Here is a 22874-nt window from a genome sequence, read left to right on the forward strand (position 1 = left end):
CCTCTCCCCTCCCCCAGATGCCTCACCTTGCTGCACGAACGAGCCGTAGACGAACCACATGGAGTTGTACAGCGTGGTGGAGGAGACGGCGCCCATGGGCAGGCGCGGCGGGTTCAGCCAGTTGAGCAGGTACACCAGGATGCCCACCAGCAGCACGGTGCCGGCGATGCACGCCCACAGCGAGAGGTCGAAGGGCGCCAGGCAGGCGAACATGTCCACGGTGCGCTCGGCCTTGCGCAGCAGCACGCCCACCGAGTAGTCCATGTAGCGCGTGGTGAAGTCCACCGCGCCCTCGCGCTCCGGGGTGATGGTGACCGCCGACAGGCCCACGTCCGCCCGCTGCCGGGGAGGGGGGGGGGGGGGGGGGGTTAGAGATTTGAAATATTAGAAATTAGGGTTAGCTAACCCTAACCCTTTTATTTATTTGATTTTTTTCACATGGGATACATACATTTTTTTTTTATATATATATATATATATATTAGTGGTGGGCATAGATGAATTGTTTTAATCTAGATTCATCTAGATTAATCTTGGAATTAATCTAGATTAATCTAGATTAAAATGGCTCATTTGAATTCTGCCGAAGGCATTCATAATATGTGTGTGCTACCTAAATAATGACTAAAAGTAAGTCTTTGAGAACGAGTTTCTCAAGCCAGGTGGCGCATTAGACCAGGGGCTCATCTCCTGTTTCCAAAATGCATCACAAACTCAAACGTGGGAAAATATAACGGCGCCGGGACGCATTCCGTTAGGGTTAGGGTTAGGGTTCAGTTTATGGTTTATGGTGGTGTCAAGGTTATCAAAACAATACATTGTAGCCATTTTTCATCCAGTATCCAGGGAACAAAAGCAGGGAGTACTCAAAGAGACACATTGGTTTCAAGACAGCTTAATTGTGTGTGAGGAGATAGCTACAAGATTGCTCTCTCAATCAGTAAAAGCTGGACATCCGTGAACGGCCTTCGGTCAAAACTGGCCCCAGGTGAGAACCAATAACAGATCAATAATTGTTTTATTCATTTCACATTCACTTAATGAAAAGAAGGTAAAGATATTCACGCTGTCTATATTTCTATATGGGGATGCATAAACTTCGATTGGATGCTATACCTCCATATTAATGCTTACAGATGCATTCAATTTCAGAGACGTATCGACATTTTTCTTGGGTTTGCTGTGTCACATTCACTTTAACTTGCCTTTATGGCTTTGTAGCAATGTAATATGTTACTGCAAGATATGCAATACATTGCAGAAATAAAACAGGCAAGAAGGCAAACAGAACCCCAATATGGCCTGGGCTCAAATTTAGTTGAACACCTAATTGAAAGGGCATTCTGTTGTGCCTTACTGCTGGGACCAAACTTGAAAAACCCACATGAATCAATCCTTTTCAGTCTGTTTATGTGCTTTTTGATAAGTAATTGGTTGTTTCCTAAATTGACCATTGATGGTAGCAATCGTCTAACCCACAGGTTTTCTCTATGACTGTTGTTTATTACAGTTTGTAGTTCTTAGTAAGTATTGGTGGATGGGCTTGTTTTGTGCTTACCTTAAAGACTAGCTCCCCCATCAGGCCGTTCCACATGCCGTCAGGCTGGAGGCTGCCGTATTTGTGGTCCGGAGCCACGACAATCTCGTATTTGAACCCTAGGTAGTTGGCAAGTGCGTCCAGAACATCGATGGAAAATCCCTGGTACTTCTTTGGTTTCCCCAAAACATTCTCTGACACCATCACAAATGGCTCCTCCTACAAAACAAAAGTCAACCAATGAATGAACCAGTCAATCAACCAACCAGTTAACCATCATTGAACCGAATCAATTAATAAAAAAATCCATTTTGCAGCCTTCAGATCTGTGCATTTCTAAATGTGTGCCGAATGCGTTGCAGCACGTTGTGAACATGGTCAAGATGATGGCATTGGGAGAACAAAATGGGGAACAGTAATCCCTCTACTGTCTTTCTCCTTTCTTTGTCTGTCAATGTCCCTTTCTCTCCGTGCTTCCCTTTTCTCTCAAATAAAACCCTGTTCAAAGACCAAAGGTTTCAGGCTCAATCTGTTCCTCCGGTTTATAACATCCGGTGTGTGCATTATTGACTTGATGCCAGCCGCACATTAAGCACATACACACACAGACACAGATATACACTCAAACACACAGACACACACACACACACACACACACACACACACACATAGACAGACACAGACTCAGCAACACATAGTGAAGCTGTGCACCATGCATTCACTTGGCGGTCTCTAATCCTCGCTAGTTCCCACCGTTCAATAAGCTATTAGTCTAGAGGTGGACTTGCATGCCAAGGCCCTGTCTGGCTAGGAGCATCCATCCATCAAAGCAAGGACACCCACTATACAACACATGCACACACAGAAACACGCATAAAAAACACACACACACACACACACACACACACACACACACACATACACCTTTTTATTGGGACACACTCAAACCTGTTTGCTCAATGTTGTTGTTCTCTATAGCAAACTCCAATGGTGCGGGAGGTTGGGACAAATGGTATTGCCAACCAATAAAACAACTATCAATGAGTTTGGAGTCATGCAGCATACATTAAACACAACAGAAGCAAGCATGCTTGCTCATGTGCTCATGACTGATGAAATATAATATGTTATGTCAATATTTTATCAACATCTATAACATTTCCATTAAAGCATATGTTGCTAAGTTTGGCGTGTTTTATTTAGTCTAAAATAAACCATTCACTTCCAGCTCTTAGCTCGGGTGTTACTCACTGGGATCATATCGAACTAAGAGCCCAGCCTCTTTGTTCTGTTCTTTCCGTCTCATTTCCTTGTTACCCCCCCCCCCGTTTCTTTTGGGGGTCCTCCTGTGCTACATTGATTACCTTTTGATTACCTCCATTTACCCTGTGTCTGATACAGGGAACCAAACTCATCAGCACACACACACACACACACACACACACACACCAAGTGCTCCATGCACACACAGACACACACACACAACTACACAAACACACACACACACACACACAGGGAAAAAAACAATTCCCACGCCCACGTCTGGCTTGGCGTTTCAGCTTCACCGTCTCACATACAAACGGCACAGCAGGAAATCAATAGCAGGCCAGGAACTACATGTACACACCAGCTTTGTGTGTGTGGGAGCCTGTGGATGTGTGTGTGTGTTTGTTCGTGTACGTGTGTGGGTGTATGTATGTTATGGGTCGGGGGGGGGGGGGGGGGGGGGGGGGGGGCAAAGTGTGCACAGTGTATCGTGCAGCTACGATACGGCCAAATGCATTGTCTGTAAATCTAATACTGAAGCCCTCCCATTTCTCCACTTTTTATTTCATCTTCAAGCCATTCTCTCCATTTCTGTCTGTGCATTTCCCTGTTGTATTTTTCCTCTTTTTTGAAAGCCCCACTTTTGGCTTTCCCTGAAACATATGGTATTAATGCCCTCCTCTCCTGTCAAGCCCCTTTTGTTTCACTCCTTGTTCACTGATTTTTGCCTTTTCATACCCCTTCATTGCAAACGCATAGTTGTTTGTCTGCAGGCAGCATTGCCATTTATTCTCTCTCTCTCTCTCTCTCTCTCTCTCGGCTCCCTATTTCTCCCTTTTCTTCCACCTCCTCACCCTCCCATCCTCCCCTCTACAGAAGTACCAGCGTCTCCTCTTCTGCGGGGTTACGGCAGCGTGCTCGGCGGTTGCGTACACATGAGTGGGACTGTGAATGGATGGATGCTATCTTAACATCTCTCCGTAGACTGTGCAGATATGCCAGGGAAATTGGGGTGATTAGAATAACTTTGCCTGCTTGGCCGTGTGTTTTCCCTAATCATCATTATTTATTCTGCTTAAGAAATCCTGCCTGGTTGGCATTTATCGGAATAAGGAAAAAGGGGAGGGGGAAGTCCACATGTCTATATGAGACATGTTAGTAGGAAGACCACATGTCATTTTTACGCATCAACGGAATAGATAAGTTCAGTCAGGAGCAATACCCTTTAACAAGTCTTACATTTAATCAAGATTCAAATTGCCCACACTAATTCAATCAGTATAGCCCATCGCCTAATAATGACAAGTCAGGAGAAGTCCTGCTGTGTGCTGTTTCTGCTCTTCATTAATTTGTGAAACCCTCTTAAGCCCCAAGGCCTGCACATCTTATGACCGGATATATGACCGGGAACTATAAACAAAAGGACCCTACTCCAGGACTCCAATCTCTAAATCTCTTGTTGAGTTTGAGCTCTCTGCAGAGCTCAAACTCAACGTGTGGGTTAACCCGGGAGACAGAGCTATCTATTCCACTCCCCCATTGTTACGCCTAACACAGTCTGCCATGAGAATAATGGACATGCAGGGGAACCTCTGTATCATCTGTTTAACCAATCAATGCCCGGGCTCTGCCAAGATCAATGGCTGAGAGTTATTGGCCCTAACAGCCCAGTGATTTCATTGCCAATTAACCAATCGATAAATATGCAATGAGCAACAATCTGGCTGATGGGGTGGATCGAATGTTCACTTATTAATGCTTAGTGGTATTTTTGGATCCTCACAGGCGCCACCATGAATGTGTAATGGGTGTGCACGTGGAATCTATGTGCACGCTCTCCTCTACTTTGTGGCATAGAGAGCTAGCACACACGATGGGGAGCCAAACGGTGGGTGCATCAGAAGGAGAGAGCCCTAGAAAAAAACCCTCTTCTAATGGCTCCTGTAACTAGATATCTGAAACCCATGCACATAAAGTACACCGTGAGTGCATTCGACTTCTAACGACCGTTTCAAACACGGAAAATTATATTCCGCGGGGGCAACAGTGTGCTTTTTGTTCCTAAGAACCTCCATAAAAGAATAGACTTAGGCACAGGCATAAATAGTTGAAAACATCCACACATCCACTTATAAATGCACACACATACACGCACACGCACAAACACACACAAACAAACAGTAGTGGCAAAGGAAAAGACAGAATGAGAAAGTTAATGGAGGACTGATGAGACGAGTCATAATTATTAACCACGACTAATTAAGAATGACTCATGCTTTTTGTACATTCTCCCTGAAATGAAAAAACAAATATACAAAACAAACATTTTGTAAAAAAGAAAAGTAAAAAAAGTTTTTCAAATAAAATCTGAAACAAAAAGACAGACTTTTCAAAGGAAGACAAAAGTAGTGTCTCGGTCTGTTCTGACTCTCTCCTTCCTCACATGTCGGTCTCAATATGTAAGAGATAGATCGGTATCGACCATCTTTTCTCTGTCCCTACTTTCTCCTGTATGTTATCTATCTTGAATATATCTTCTCCGTATTGACTGTCTGTATTTCATTGTTCTACTCTACTATTTCTTATCTCTAGTTACGATATATCTTCTTGGTCTCATATCTCATCGTTAAATATCAAAATTGTCTTCTCTCTATCTGTTTCTACATCTGCTGTCTATCTCTTTTTTCTATCTCTGACACATCTGCTCTCTATCTCTCCTACATCTACTCTCTCTGTAATACATCTGCTGTCTATCTCTTCTACACCTGCTCTCTACGTCTTTTCTCTATCTCTAATGTATCTCCTCTCTATCTCTAATACATCTGCTCTCCTTCTCTCCTATATCTGTTCTCTATTTCTTCTCTCTCTCGCTAATGCATATGCATATATGTGTAATATTCATGCTTGCTATCTGTTCTCTCTCTCTCTAATATATCTGCTTTCTTTCTGGGATATATCCCTCTGCTGTCTCTACTATCGGTGCCTTTCTCCTCAAAGGGAAGGATATGAAGAATTTACCACGGTGAACCTTTAATGCACTCATGAGAGTCACTCAAATGGATGCTGTGGGCGAGACACAGAGCAGGGGCTACACTCGTACACACCACCCTTCCTTCCCCAGTTCCTGAATCACACACTAATGAGCTTATAGCCTGGTTTGTTAGTGAGATTATCTTGTTTTCATTCATGGTGTGGTTGTTCTTCCCTTTCTTTAGCTTTGGTTGGAGGGTAGCCGCTATTACAGCCAGCGTAACACAGAGGAATGGAGGGCGACTAGAGTCCTGTCTGGTCAGCTACATTCTGACCAGCCCAATCCATTCATCTCCCGTCCTCTTACATGTAACATGATTTATTTTTACAGGGTGGAAATCTATAGTTCCAGATCGTTCCCCATCTCTCCCATGCCCATATGAATTCAGATGCATCCACCTGAGTGGCTGTGATCTCTCGGTATTCTGCAGCGGCTGCGTATAGGTGCCATGTGTCCACTTTGCAACTAATGTAGCAATAACACTACATTTGATTGAGCGCTGTGCAAAAACATAATTTATGAAAGGACAGAGGCAGACAGCGAGAGGGATGGGGAAAACATGACGTGCAAAACAAATGGGCCCGTTACAAATCCTACCTTCGGAAAAAAAAAAAAAAAAAACCGTTTGTCGGGTTTGTCTCGGGACACATTTGGGGACATGGAACGTTGCCAGACCGGCGTGCACCTAATGAAATCACACGGAGCGGCGTGGCCTCGGAACGCCGGCGGGGAGGTCACACACTCACCAGCACCGTGACGACGCGCAGCACCACCCCCCGCATGTTGTTCTCCAGCTTCCTGTCCGACAGCGTTCCGTTCAGACCGTGCACCGGGTCCCACGTCGCCAGCTGTGAAAAAATAAAACACAAACACACACACACACACACACACACACACACAGACAGACGCGAATGCACGCACACACACACAGACACACACACACACACACAAGACACACAGAGAAGAAAACTAAAATTAAGGTATGCAGTTAGGCATCTTCAATGAACCCTTTGTTCTTTTTTTTTAATAGATAAATGGGGGCTTGGGTTTGGGGGGGGCGGGGGGTGCATTTCTGTGATCAAACCAGCGCTGACTTTTCATGACTGCTAGACTGCAATCTAAGCATGAGACGCCTGCTGTCAGGGTTTATACAATTGCATCACACCCTTCTGCAGAACAAGATTGTTTTGAGGTCCCAAACCAAGTGTGTTTTCTTTCCACCGAACTGACGCCTTCAGCTTTCAATGAAATATTGTTTGTAGCTTCAAAGATCAAACTTGGCGGATTTGCCTTTTGAGAAGTTGACAAACAAAAAAAAAAGTACATGAATACTCTTTTTATATTTTCTTCTCTCTCTCTTCCACCCTAGCGCTCCATATACACATATATTGCAGACACATTCACTCAATTCTCTATTGCGTTGTGTTGTTATGTGTTATTGATATTAACACCTGAAGGGGGAGCTGTGGAGCTAGGATATACAGGAAATTCATCAAACCACAACTAAGAGAACAAGCAGAGGATGGTCCTTCTCACTCACACAGTGAGTGAGAAAACACTCACTGTGTGACACACACACACACACGCACACACACACACACACACACACACTCCTTCATAGAATTCACAAAAAAGGTATGTTTAATCTTTTCTTTTTTCTGAAGTCTATTTGTCAGAAGATAAACCTTCTAACCTTTACTTCAGGAATCAAAAGCCTTTACTCCAGTAATTGTTCAACTTTTGTTGTGCCGTTCTTTCAGACTCTCCCTGGCGAAATCTCTCTGCCTGACAGTCTCTCCCTCTCTCTCACCCTCCCTGACAGAAACTACTCCTTACACTGGAACATCGTGTGTTATGTTCCTGTATAATAGATGACATCCGTTCTGCTACATATGTGGATACTTAACCTTGCTATCTACATTTCATAATAGATAAAAGATAGAAGGTAGGGATCAAAATGAAGAACCTTAAGGCAGGCAGACAGACAGGTAGATAAACAGGATGACGGATGCAGACAGAGAGACAGGCATATATACGGAGCACCTACAGACAGACAGACGGACGGTCGGACGGACAGGCTGGCTAACTTGTCTGTTTGTATGTCCGTTTGTCTCTTTGTGTTCTGGCAGATGGACAGACAGACGGACAGACACACTGAAACACAGACGGCGGGTTGAAGGTTGACTCTGACTATCACACGGTCGCTTAAGTGCTTATGAAGAAACCTGTGATAGTATTATCGACGGAACATTAGCGGCGCGTGTCCCTGTCGGGCGCAGATACGGCAGGGGCGCCGTCATAGCGTGACCTCTACACGGGCTCACGACCTTTACAGGATCAGAACAAACACTCAAGGGTAAGAGGGGGGAAGACAGACAGACAGACAGGCATACACACACACACACACACACACAGACACGCACACACACAAATCTATAAACATGCATACACGCAACCACCAATGTACACTATGAACACACAACTAGCCTTAGAGGACGCCGATTCCACGCTGAACACTGGCCTGGTCTGTGCAGCACTGAACACAATTTGCATTCCAGCCTGATACAATGAGTCCATAAGAGAACTATGCCTTATTAAACTACAGAGGATTAACAATGAAGAGCAACAAGAGAGGGCATTCCCTGTTATTAAACAGGATTGGCAGCCAAGGACAAAGCACTGCCACTGTTATTGTCCTTGAGCAAGGCATTGACAACACAGAGTCCCCTGCTCTGCAACAGAGCGTCCGTCTAATGGAGGGACAGAAGGCAGGCCAAGGCTTCTCTCCCGGCAGTCTTTCAAACGTCCATCGGTCAACGTCAAAGCTAACTGGTTATCTGGTGGCCTCGTCAAGTCCCAACACTGAGTTCTTGTGGAAATGGTCTTATAAAATCAGATTTTAGGGTCATATTTAAAGTACGATGGCAGACAAGCTCAAACATAGGGCAACCGGGTACATCACTTCCTTTCACTTCGTATTTGTTACAACCAATCATGTTGCTGGAGGGGGCGATATGTAAGCGCATAATTGGGAAAACACAAACTCGGCCAGCAGTAGCACACTGTTATAAGTGTCCGTAAAGGTTTCCAATCAACACGGCGCAGACTGGCCACTGTAGAAATACACTTCAATTCAAATTCCGTTCTTCATCCAACTTCCATCCACTCGCTTACAAATTAGTTTTATTCGGGAGGATATCTCCTTAACGAAGGAGGAAACAAGAAGTAACTCCTCCCCTAGCAGTTTCTGGGTTGTGTCCTGTTTCCTCCACAGAAGTTCTGCTATTAGCGGGACTGCTGAATCCAAGATAACAGCAAACAAAATATGCAAATAGAGAGACATGAACAATGGGTAGAGAGAGTATTTTGTGTTTGGCAATTACATGAATCCATTCAAACCTCATGAGGACAGAGCAAGGCAAGAGAGAAGAATGACAATGATTACCGGGAACAATGAAAGAAAAACAAAACTTAAGGACTGCAATTTTTCATCATAATGGGTTATGGTAACTTATCTAAATATTTATGTATCCATTCCATATGGATGCTGTTCGTTTACATCCAGGTTTTTGAATAGGTATATTTGTGTGAGTGCATGTGTGTGTGTGTGTGTGTGTGTGTGTGTGTGTGTGTGTGTGTGTGAGTGCACACATGGTCTGCATTTATGCATGATCAGAACCCTAAAATGGCCGTCCTGACTATGAGAGAACCCACTCTCTGCGCTTATCTTCACAGTGCCAGAAAAAAGCCCATTTCCTGCTGATAGTACGAAATGGGTCTGCCTAGCTAGTGGTGTGCATGTGAATGTGTGAGTGTGTGAGTTACTGTATGTGTGTGTGTGTGTGTGTGTGTGTGTGTGAGGGTGAATCACTGTGCCAGGCTTGCTATTTACTTTGCCATCCCAGGACCTTGAGACACTGTTATTTGCTTCAAATAATACCTTGAGTCCTATCAGTCTGAAGCTAGGGGCCACACGTTATACTTCACATTGCCCATCACCATAACCCCTCTCTGCACCGTACCCTTTGTGATGGACAATGGACCAGGACGTAGAAGTGGTCCACCATAGTACACACTCCACAATGAAGTGTGAGGCATCCCTTGGCTAGTAGAAGCCACATCAATATAAGATGTGCACGCACACGCACACACACACACAACACATATCTCCAAATGAACACGTGCACACACTAGGTACACACACAAAATACAAACAAAAAGTACACACATACACACACACACACACAGTACACAGGGGTGCTAGGATAACCGAGGCTCAACCCAATCAACACGGCCCAGTGAACTCTATCAAGCAGCCCTGCTATGCTCTGATATGCTAAGCTAACTGAGATCATAAAGGCCAAACACAAACACACACACACACACACACACACACACACACGCTCCCATCTCATGTGGCTAAATACCAGTGAGGTGTAAATAGCTGTAGCGCTTTGTATGCCCATGCTAACGCTAACTCGAGGGGGCTAAAGTAGCGGGGCGCCAAGCTCGGTTCCAGAAGAAATCCCAGGGCCAAAAAACAATATGTGCTTTGGTTACTGAGAGAGCATATGCCAGACATCAAAGTGACACGATCGCAGCATCAGTTCTTAACCTTGCATTATATTTATTTATAAATCTTTAATTAATGTTTCAAATTATAGGATGCTCCCTGGAGACTACAGAGCCTAATAACGAGATAGACAATGAATAGAAGGATTGACTTGGCCGTGTAACATATGGAGGTAGGAGAGACATGGAAAGAATATATTACCATAACTGACACACCGGTGCTGCATTGGAAAAACATACATTAAAGTTGTATGATGGTATATTGGGATCAAAGAGTAGAATGATTATGGTATGGTGAAGTAAGGCAGCGAAGTAAGGCTTCATTGCTGATTTGTTGTTTATGGTAAAAAAAAAGTCTTTCAAACTAATTTTTGAACAAACAAACAAACACAAAACAAAAGCGCAGGCACACAGTGAGTAAACAAAGGGGTTCTTAAAGGTTCCCTCCCTCCTACTCTATAGCTCCGCTGTACTTGTCAAGTGCAACCAGCATGACAGCCAAAGACAAGATAATTCTCTGCGTTGTGTCAGTAATTTTACACGTTAATAACGTGACTCTCAGGAGGGGGAAAGCAAGCGCCAGTGTACCAAACGGATATCCAAACAAACAATAATTGTCATTTGTGAATAATTTATTCAAGCCCCACTCAGCAGCAGCTGTTGTCATATGCTGAGGTGATGGTAAGGATTTATACATAAAACACCAACAAGCAAGGTATAGCATTCTTTTGGTGTCTTTTTGTCTTATTTTAATGTGAGGTTTTGGTTTAAAATTTGAGAAAAATTTTGTGTTTCTACTCGTCTACGTGTTACATCTATAGACGCAAATTGACATCTTGTGCATTTTGATTGAAAAATGAAATAGGTAATCGACACAAATTAGTATTGCAATAATTAAGAAAAGGTTGTGTACGGATCATTAAGGACTAATTGTTCAGTGTCCAGGTGAAGGGAGATACAAATAATGAGTGAGAAGTTTGGTATTAACTATCGACACATCCATTTGGTTCCTCACTTTGCCTCCAGTTAGGGTTCTGTAAGCACTAATCTGTATGTCAATAGCAGAGTCATGGCACCCAAGTGCATAAGCACACGCGCACACACAGACACACACACACACGCACACACACACACACACAGACACACACACACACACACACGCACAGGCTCACACACACAGTTTTTTTCAAAGAAGTCTCTGAGGTATACTCGTGCAACACAACAACTTGGCTTGCAGTAAATACTATTTTAACCGCCACCCATCTCATTCACAGAGAAATGGTACAAACGATACACACACACACACACACACACACACACACACACAGTGGACCACACCTAGCCACACAACCAAACGGACCATACTGCATTCTCTACCTCCTCCATTTTATTGGCCCACACAGAGTAATATCACAATCAATGACAGGCGACATTTTGTAACCGCACTAGCTGGCAAAACTGCATGCAGCAGCAGCAGCAACAGCAGCAATAATTGGTTAGCAGCCTGGGACAAATTCTCCTGATAGCGGCTGTTAGCTGCCCGGCTACCACAACTACACTGTCCCTGAAATGTATATCTGTAAACATATTCCTCACCTGGTAACCCCCCCCTCCCGCCCCCCCCCCCAGAGATACACAGGAAGTGGGCTGCACCAGTGGGATGGGGGTGGGGCAGCTTTCATGCTGGATCCCCCCCACCACCAGCCTATCAGCAGCAGTCAGCCCCTCCATTAGCTCACCCTCCCCAGAGGGAGAGAGAGAGAGAGAGAGAGAGAGAGAGAGAGAGAGAGAGAGAGAAAACCAAGCTTTTCCAGGCTGCAGCATATCAAATTAGAAGTGAAAGCTACAGGAAATGTCTCCTGTTTTTTTTATCTTTTCTTCCCATTCCTCTCCAACAGCTGATGCCAAAACATTTTCCAGCCCCCTCGCTATTGTAGATGATCCATCATTTTTTCTCCCTGCCTCGTTTTTTTTTTTTTTTGGTTCACTTAAAAAGTTTCACGTCTGCCATACATCTCTCTATCTGCCTGGGCGATATGAAACAGTAATGTGATGGGCTGCCAGGCGAGCTCCTGAGTGAGTTCAGCTAGTGCCGTCGCTCTCTGCCTCTCGGTCCCGCTCTCGCGTCCTACCTTTCCCCCCCCTCGCCTCGAAGCCTCCACCTCCTTATTTTGCTAAATAGTTACGCGGCTGTCAGCTAAATCAGGACAGTAGAGACTCTGTAGTCGTCCTCGCCCGGTCTCCGCTCCCTTCCTCCTCGCATCACCTCCATTCTCCTCACCTCCATTCACCTCACCTCCCCTCCCGTCCTTGTCTGTTTGTAAGGGCAGTTTTTCACGATTTGCAATGCCACAAGTTTGAAAAGTAAACCCCAACTAATACCTCCTACTCCCCCCTACTTATACTTCCTACTTTCCTTATACTTATATTTAATAATTTCCCCCCTACTTACCGTATACTTCCTACTTTGCCCCTACTTGTACTTAATACTTCCCCCTTACTCATACTTCCTACATACCCCCTTCTTATGCTTCCTACTTCCATCCTCATTATACTGATACGATGCGCTCCATTCACCAAATAAATAATGTCTACTTGTGTTTGGCTGTGTTGTTTTTTTTAATAATATTTCAATATTTCACAGTCAATACAATAGATTTGGTCTGACCTGAACTGTCTCCTTAGTTCAGGTCTATAAAGAGACGGAGGCTAATCAGCTCACTCAGGGCTCCAGAGCTGTCCTCAAGGACACAAAGTGCTTTCCTAGATGACTGTCGTCCCATTTTATCCTCCTCACATCACGGATAAAAAAGTTTCCAACCTTTGAAAGAGTGAACTCGTTGTCTTCCTCCTTGTCACCCAACTAGCACAAAGCTGTCCATCCTCGTTTGGTTGAAGTTTTAATGCCTTGCAAAACCTTTTTAGTTCTGTGTCACTCATTATAATTCCACAAGTGTGTTTCAGACCTCAACGCTCGTCTTTGACTTGGGACTTTTCGCCTGACTCATTCGGCTGAGAGCCAGTGTGTGTGTGTATTGCATTTTGCAGTAGATGTAGAGAGTCAATGAAAAAAACAAGGGAAGGCTTAACTTCATTGAGGGAGCTGATTGGCACCCAATTAGCAGATCCTTCCAATCACAGTGGCAGAATTCAATCTGTATCCTTTACATGGCTGCATTGGAACTCGTTTTAAATACTGTTTACCTCTGGTAACTATGAGAAACTCAGAGTTAACAGGCCCTGCTTGCAACAGGAACACATTGTAACTCCTGTAAGTGCACACACACACACACACACACACACACACACACACACACACAGCTGAACTGCAAGCTGTTTTATCACCTGCTTAGGCTCTTGTATCAAGCTGCGTACTATGTGCCAGTGTGTGAGTGTGTGTGTGTGTGTGTGTGTATTATCTTTATTCTTACCCCATTCTATGTAAAGTGAGTACACCTTGAATGTGTATCATTCAATTGTTGACCCTTGTCCACCAATTTGTTAATTAGTTGTACTAAACAGGAAAAAAGATAATTATAATATAATTGTTTTGTTTTGGGCCTTTTCTTTCTTAATAGGGGAAGAGTATAATTCATTATTTTTAATTATAATAAAACAAATTACATTTATAATTAATCATAGTCATTAAACCTAAGTTGGAGACAAAGGGAAAATAATTACTTTTCCTATGTAAGAAGAAAAAAGTTATCCAAAACACAAAGAAAGAAAACAAAGGCTTATTATTATAAATATTTGATTTCACACCATGGCCTGGATGAACACTCAATTTTGATGGGTGTTTATTAACTTTCAATAATCACACCGCTAAGACCAGTCGGCTGTGACCTAGTTGCTGTGAGGATGGACTGCTGGTTCACTGATACGATGGTACCAGCTTAAAAATGTTTTTCAACAATTCAATTGAACAATAGGATATAGCCCAAAACGTGCAGGAATTATGAGAGTATTTCAATTCCTAAAATATTCGCAGCAACTGCTTTTAAGATTAGGCTAACCAATGCCCTATTTAATCATTTTGGTAAAATGTCCTGTTTGGCTGAAGGACCTTGGATTAAACTACGTTTAGGAAGCTTTTCCGTTGCCAGGTAGTTAATCAATTCCTCTCGGTTTACTGGATTAATAAGGTAACTTCTGCATTCCATATGAACCCCATGTTAACTGAATGCATGCATGCTATGCATGCCTTAGTAAGAACCATCGATTTGTCCCGTCGTATCATCTGTGTTTTAAGGAACACAACAAATACTAAGTTAAAAGTTTAGATTTTAAGACACCCTTATCAACACCCTTACATGATAAACCTTTGCAAGTGGCCATGGCATTAAGTAGGATAATCCAGAACATGGAGTGTGGTTATTGACAAACACTAAACCTCTGGGTTCTTAGCCCACACAAAAGGCAATATTTTCCACCCACCTCGTGGTGGAATATCTGTGGACTCGCGTCTTATTTCTAGCGTAACAGTTCCACATCGTTCTCCTTTTTCCCAAAGCATTACTGCTTCTGTAACTTTGACTAGTATAGTCCTGACCGTGTCTGCACTCTCTTATTATTCATTTCCTTCTACAGTCCGGCCATGCCAACAATCACACAAAGGGCAGCGGCGAGGGCAGCGCACCACCACAACACTGAAGCGCAATCTTCTGCAGCACAGATTGGCCAGCCGCCACCCCCCACGCCCCCGTTAGCCCCTTCAGCATGCACACACACACACACACACACACACACACACACACACACACACACACACACACACACACACACACACACAGGCCAACGCAGAGAGCAGGGGTGAGATGCGGATGCAGAGGTACGAGGGAGGAGAAAAGAGAGAGGGGTAATGAAGATTGAAAGAGGAAGTCGGCGTGAGATGGGAGAAATAACATAACCGACGCGTGAAAAGAGAGGTGTATATCATGGATGGATGGATGGCTGGACGGTCAGACAGGCAGACCGATAAGATGGGCAGGCTCCCTGTTGTTCTATCCTGATTGTCTGTCCCCTGCTTGCGCTCCTCTGCTGCCCGGATTCCTCTGCAGAGGGCCTGTGATCCATGCACCTGGAGGGGTTAATGGATGTGCAGGCTGGGGCCGGTCGAGGCGTCTCCCTTGAGGCCCCTATCTCTCTCTCTCTCTCTCTCTTCTCTCTCGGGGAGCGACAGAAAGCAGCCATTTTGAATCTGTGGTTTTGTAAGTGCTGCATGTGTCCGTCTCTACTTTTGTGTCCCACAGCAAAAGATAAAAGGCTCTGGGTATAAAAGTGAACGGAGGAGCACTGAAGTGTGCATGTGTGTGTGTACAGGCCGATGTGTTCACTTGCAGGCTCGTTCAGTTCAATATCCATCCAGGCTCTACTATCCTTAAATCAGTAGAGCTTCTGTACAAAAAGGCACTTAAAACTCCTAAAAAAAAACAAACCTCTCTCGTACTATCATTGCAACATCTTAGAGAAATATAATCTACTGAGTTTTGATAATTTATGTAAATTCTCCTCTATCTGCTTGTTTTATAAAGTACTACATGGCCTGGCGCCACCCCCTCTGCAAGAGTTTATTAAATATCGACAGACTCGGGTTACCAGAGCAGTAGTAAACAGGGACGTTGAGGTTCCTTTTAGGAAAACCTCCTTCTGCCATAATGTACTATCTATTAAAGGTAGTGCATTATGGAATACAATACCACCAACTATAAGGGAATGTCCCACTCTGGCCACTTTCAAGAGCCACGTTAAGGCGTGGCTTAGAGCTAACCAAACATGCAACCACCTCTAAACATACTAATGAATTGTCCTGTTTTTTCTTTTTCTTTTTTTCTGTTTCTTGCTGTTTTGTATAGCTAGTTTTACTATGTATATATTTTGTTCTTTTTACTTCAACATCAACCTGCCTAATTTGGACTACAAATGGAAATTAGCCCCTGGGCTATAATCTGGCACATTTACATGTACTTTTGTATATGTTCATCAATGTGCATTGTCCTGAAATAATAAATAAATAAATATCCCAGCATGCAAACACGCACGCACCCATGCACACACACACTCACACACATAAGTACACTTTCAAAGTTTTACTTACAAACGTGCAAACTCACAGACTCCTGTAGTCTCTCACACACACACACACACACACACACACACACACACACACACACACACACACACACACACACACACACACACACACACACACACACACACACACTAAACTCAGTAAATCTTGAGGGTTAAGGTTAATCCAACACAGCCGGAATAATCTTAATCCATTAAATCCTACAGGGTTATGAATAATATATAAGCATATATGTAATGTGTGAATTATACATGGATATGGTGCTGGAGATTAATGTCATTAAGATTGCAATGTTTCTCCAAAACATGGGACTTTATGGATTCTCTTGGCAAATCAACTATTTTTTGGTCAAATTTACTGGGAGTTTGATATGCTGCAGAGCTGCTTGCGAATTAAACTTTTGCCTCTAAATGATGGAGCATGTGCTTTACCAAACTGGGAATATCAACCAATGCACTGGTCACATCCTTTTCCACGTGTTAACAGCTCCACATAGGATTGCCAAAATGCTTCGGACAGGAAATTAACACTTTGGCTTAAATAAAAACTTGTATGTGTACATAATTGACTTGCTGGTTGATGTGGCTATTGCTCCTTACGGTTGGTCCTGAGAAAAACGATGTGAAGCAGTAATCTATGAAACATTCATTTAGATTAACATGTCATCCTAATGATCCTGATTGATTATTTCTAATCAATCAGAAATAATCATAATGAGTTAATCATCTATAAGGGTCTCTCAAGACAACCCAACTTGCAGGGGGTAAAATACAGGTTCAGTCCACACACACTCACTAAACCAGCCACAAAAGGGCTTAAAGGCGCTGTAAGCGATGCTGTCATCTTGGCTAGCTTCCTGTCCGTCGTTGCAGTAAGCACTCTCCTCCCTCCAGCCCAAGTCACCATAAACGCGTGTCTTGCATGACTCATGTCTCTTTTCCCTGGCAGCCTTCTCTTCTGCTTTCTTATGTGCGGCTCTTTTTTTATTTTATTTTGCTTGCCGTGTTTGCTTGTGTAAGCCGTTCCTGGGAGTGCAGGAATCGGTAGCTTTGCTTGTTTCGCCATTGTCATTCAACACTGAATCCTGCTGCATGCCTGCCCGCGAACAACTCTTTGTGGAGTTTTCTCTCTCCTCTGATTCGATAAAGTGGGAACGGAATACCAAAGAATGTGTTTTCTCTTGACTGCAGAGCGGGGTACTGGGGGATGCTTGTTACTGACCAAACCCTCTATCTCAGGGATGGCAGTCGGAACATAGAGCTATTTTACACTTACATTGCCGTTAATAAAATAAATCATTATAAAAAACACTTTCTATTGTGTGGTGTGTTGAAGGTTATCATTGTTATTCTTGAAATAAAAAGCTGAATAACAAATTACCCTTGCACAAAAACACATTTAATTAGAATGTGTTTAATGTCCCACATAATAAACTGCCACCACTGGGGTAAAAAACAAAACACAAATCTCCCGCAGGTGAGACATGGCTTTGTTTTGTCTTGACTGGGTCGGACTTCAGACCTAGTACTCTTCACAAAGGCGTGGACAACTGTGCTAAATATGCAAATGAATCAAAACATAACTGAACTTTTCATTAGAATTGATCTCCATTGGCACTCAACCCCAGAACATGGTAATCAGTCCAAGAAAGCAAAGCCATGGCAAAGGCATGAAGCTGCTTTAATTAATGGTACAAAACTGAAGAGCAGTCAGCTTAGCGTTTTATAGTATACACAGTCATGTAAGCCTAATAACAAACTAACACTTCCCTCTTTAGTTGAGGGGTCCTCGAGCACACGCAGATATAAATGATGTATATCACAACCACGGGCAAGCCAAGAGCAGAGGACCCAGCCAGCCAGAAAAATCCAGTCGTTCGACCATTGTTTGACCCCAACCGCAAGACAGCCGAGGCGTTTAGCTACCAGGAGAACCAGTCGGTGAGTCAGAGAGACAGACAAGACGTGGGCAGACAGTAAGTATGATCTAAAGTCTCAGCTGTGATCCTGCAGAGGAGTCACTGACAGCCACACGGATCCCTGGATCTGAAGGCCCGGTGGCAGGTACCAAGGGCACAGAGTGTGTGTGTGTGTGTGTGTCTGCGTGCGTGTGTGTGTGTGTGTGTGTGTGTGTGTGCGAGAGAGAGAGAGAGAGAGATACTGACACTGTGTATGGTCAGTTGTGAAGGCCAATCTGAAGGGAACAAACACTTGGCACCCTTCAGATTCTCAGTTGTCTAACACCCCCAACACTCACATGCCCTTTTCGGGACACACACACACACACACACACACACACACACACACACACACACACACACACACACACACACACACACACACACACACACACACACACACACACACACACACACAGCTGTCACCCATCAATCTGAGCCTTGGCGCTCAGAGATCAGCGAGCTGTCTGAAAGCTGTGGTTTGGTTGCATTAGCATATCCCTTGACCTCTCCCACTGAGCATACTGTCACTGTCACACGCTCACCACACACACACACACACACACACACACACACACAAACATGTGCACATACACAAACACACACACACCCACACAAAACAATCATCTTATTTTAGATAATACATTGATCGTTGGATGAATGGATTAGTGGTTGAACACACACACACACACACACAAGACCTTTCTTCACTCAACAGTACCTAGACTAGATGAGGGTATAGCAACGTTATGGGTGATCGTGTCTCACAAACAGGCTTGTGTGGGACCAATGTGGTCTTTTATGATCCACCAGGTGTGATGATTGACGAGCCATTACTTGCCAACTCTATCCGATAGTGACCCACCGGCCTTCCAGCTCACACCAGTGGACTGTACCAACTGGTCAAACAGGGGCACTTCAACCTTAAAAAAAAAAAAAAAACAGCTAAACTCACAGCTCAGGCAGGTGCCGGCATGATGGTCCGGTTTGGGTAAACCCAGCACGTCTCTCAGCCACACAAATCTCTCTCTCAAACACACACACACACACACACACACACACACACACACACACACACACACTTGTACCCATAGCTGGAACTACACTCAAAATAAATATAAAACCACCTCTTTGTGCGATAGGAAAATATTGGAGGAAAACAAGGTAGCGGGTGACTAATCTAGTGTAGAGAAGTATTTCCACCTCTTCACACAAAACAGCAGTTTGGTTTATCATTACCATTCTGGAGAGGCTCTTCCGCCCCCCCCCCGTGCCCATCCCCCGCCTGCCTAAAGCCTCAACATCTACTTCATCTAATACGTACTTTAATGTGCGCCGACATGGTTAGATAGGCAGTTGTAACCCAAGCCGTGTAACCAATCTTGAGAAAAACACATTTGCCCAGGATAAAAACAACAACAACAACAACCTTAAAGTCGTGTCTTCCCAGGAAGGAGTTCAATCTATTTTTGCAAACGTGTCTGAGCTTTTGATTCTATTGCAGAAAGCTGGCTTAACGATCAACATGTTGAATGAACGGTGCAGGGAAGGATGGGGGACTTTCAGCATTACTCCGCAACTTTTTTTTTTGTTGCGAGCTTATGTTTAATTTACTCTGACAGAATGTGTCTGGTCCCCCCTCCCGTTCAGAATGACTGGCGGCAGATCGGCCCTTGGTCGGGCCAATCACAACCGTTCAACAAATACGGGGCGGGTTTGAGCCCTGCGGGATGCGTTGAGGCAATTTCATAAACAATCAATCTGGCTGCTACGGATGGGTCACACGTTTCGTTGCTCTGATTGGTTGTAGGTCTATCAAATTGCGTCCGGATACTTTTTTGTTTGCACCCATGAATTACAGCCCTTGGAAATTGAAAAGGATGAGATGCTCCAGGCTAAGACTGACCTTTTACTACTTGCAAAGTACATACGCATACATATAACTATATAAACCTTCTGCGCACTTTGTTTTTCCTTGCCTTTGGTAGCCCTACTCTACTCCCTCAGAAAGGCACTCTATTTTCGATCGTAATTATCATGATCCTCCCACCCTAATGTGTCAAACATTGTAGCAGTGTTCTGTAACACTGAACTCGCAAATAACTTTGGAAGTAGCTCAGCTCGAGGAGCTAAGACGAGAGACAATAGTAGGGTTGGAGGGAGAGAGACAGTGACGGAGAGAGAGAGAGAGAGCGTGAGAGAGCGAGAATGAGAGGCTACACCTAATAGCACGCTGCGCGGGGGTCAGTTTGGGTAAACGGGCCGCTAAGCCCTGGAGGCGTTGGGTAAATACGTAGGAGGAGAGTGACGGCTAATCCTCCAGCTCAGCTGCTCGTCTGGGAAGACGGGGGAGCCAGGAGACAATTTCAATAGCAGAGGTACGAGTGTGTGTGTGTGTGTGTGTGTGTGTGTGTGTGAGAGAGAGAGAGAGAGAGATTTGTGTGGCTGAGAGACGTGCTGGGTTTACCCAACCCAGCACGACCATCATGCCGGCACCTGCCTGAGCTGTGAGTTTAGCTGGTGTTTTTAGCTGGTGCCCCTGGTTTGACCAGTTGGTACAGTCCACTGGGGTGAGCTGGAAGGCTGGTGGGACACTCCCACGTGTGATGTCACTATCGGATAGAGTTGGCAAGTAATGGCTCGTCAATCATCACACCTGGTGGATCATAAAAGACCACATTGGTCCCACACAAGCCTGTTTGTGAGACACGATCACCCATAACGTTGCTATACCCTCATCTAGTCTAGGCACTGTTGAGTGAAGAAGGGTCTTAACACAAGTGGATTACCGAGGCCTGGTCTAACATCTACACTGGATAGCTTGTAGTTTACACACATCTTCCCAACAGCTACTAAAGGGCAATAAAATATCTCTGTATGCACTGAGTCTTTGGCAATGGAATAAACAGGATCTGATACCTGAACTGACAGCCTTCAGCCTATTGTAGGAAAAAAGCCATGGAAAATGTGTAAAAACCTGCTGAATAAATGGTTTGAAATTGGATTGCTATAGTGGGTGTGGTCATGGGCATCCGGCCGACCTCGTGGGAAGTAGAGAGGGGGATATTTAAAGCAACCGTGTTGTGGCTGGTTTCAGATGCATCACTAGTGATTTCAGTGTGAACGCGATGATCCACAGCGGCAGCCAGGGAGACAGAGTCTGGGAGCTGTAATCCCAGGTTTACACGCTGTAATGCTGCTGAATGCCTGCAGGCCTTACTGGCAGAGAGTGGAGACACAGAGAGAGAGAGAGAGAGAGAGAGAGAGAGAGAGAGAGAGAGAGAGAGAGAGAGAGAGAGAGAGAGAGAGCGAGATGGATGAAGAGAGATGAAGCAAGATAGAAGGGAAGAGCGATAGATAAAGGGAGGGAGAGAGACAAGAGAGTGGGAGAGAGAGACAGCCAAAGGAAGAGAGATTAGATGAAAGTAAGAGTGAAGCCAGTAGGATAGTGGGACAGCAGGCGGGAGGGAGAATGCTTCTGAGCTAATAGCGAACACACACATGCAGTGGTTTTGCCTTTTGCCCATGAGGAAATCTTAAGATGCCGTAGCACGCTAAGATTGATTTAAATCCATTGCCGACCAAAGGCTATGGATGTGTGTGTGTGTGTGTGTCTTCTATCTATTTTATATTCCCTCTTGCAACAGTATTTTATGCGTCATTGTATGAGCTTTTGGTTGGAAGTTCCTACGTCACCGGGGGAAACCAGCGACCATTTGATGGTGGTGTACCCGGGAATAGTGAATCAGGAATCCATTTCAGTAATAGTCCCATAAGTACAAGAATGACGGCCCAGCAAGTAGTCACCCTCACAATAGAAGCACATATTAAGGACATCGTTTGTGTCCTCATTGATGTACACTTCTTTGTTACATTTATTTTTCTGCAGTGTGTATTTCATCTCTTCACATCTCTACTTTCTGTTCGCCATTGTGACATCCCTGGAGTAAGAATAATCGGAATAAAAACAGAGGGGTCTTAGAATCACTGCTACTTAGAGACATCTTTGATTTAGCAGAATGCACAAAGCCATCTATTACATCCAGAATGCATCACCCTGGCTTTGCGGCTCACAGAATCATTCTGGGCAATGTAGGAGGATAAGGGATAGGGACGACAGCAGGAACACTGATAGCAAGTGACAAATCACAAATAATAACGATAAAGCCAAATATTACACACAATGTCAGGTAAACCCTGGAATCAATCATGGATGCTTCCTAAGAAGCTCAACTATTGTTATTCTAGGCTTCCTTCTTTCTAGACTCCATTCAAATTTTAAAATGTTCATATTAGCTTGGAATTGTGCACAACCATTCAATTTTTTTAACATTTTTTTAATACTTTTTAAGATATTCTACTTTTAAAATGTATTTTTTTTACAATTTAAGTCAATAGGCAGAATGGGCCAATTCTCTGA

General features: G+C 44.1%; 1 protein-coding gene across 1 annotated transcript in view; it reads right to left on the reverse strand.

Moving 5' to 3' along the window:
• grid2 (glutamate receptor, ionotropic, delta 2) overlaps positions 1-22874 on the reverse strand; it is a gene marked incomplete at both ends in the record, with an annotated part of 386320 nt that overhangs the window by 68779 nt on the left and 294667 nt on the right. Inside the window, 3 exons of the mRNA XM_084468194.1 lie at positions 27-339; positions 1559-1756; positions 6581-6682. Of these exons, the coding sequence (XP_084324320.1) occupies positions 27-339; positions 1559-1756; positions 6581-6682 (613 nt within the window). The remainder of the gene's footprint in view (positions 1-26; positions 340-1558; positions 1757-6580; positions 6683-22874) is intronic.

Source organism: Micromesistius poutassou (genome assembly GCF_964030765.1).
Source record: "Micromesistius poutassou genome assembly, chromosome: 5".
Lineage (NCBI taxonomy): Eukaryota > Metazoa > Chordata > Actinopteri > Gadiformes > Gadidae > Micromesistius > Micromesistius poutassou.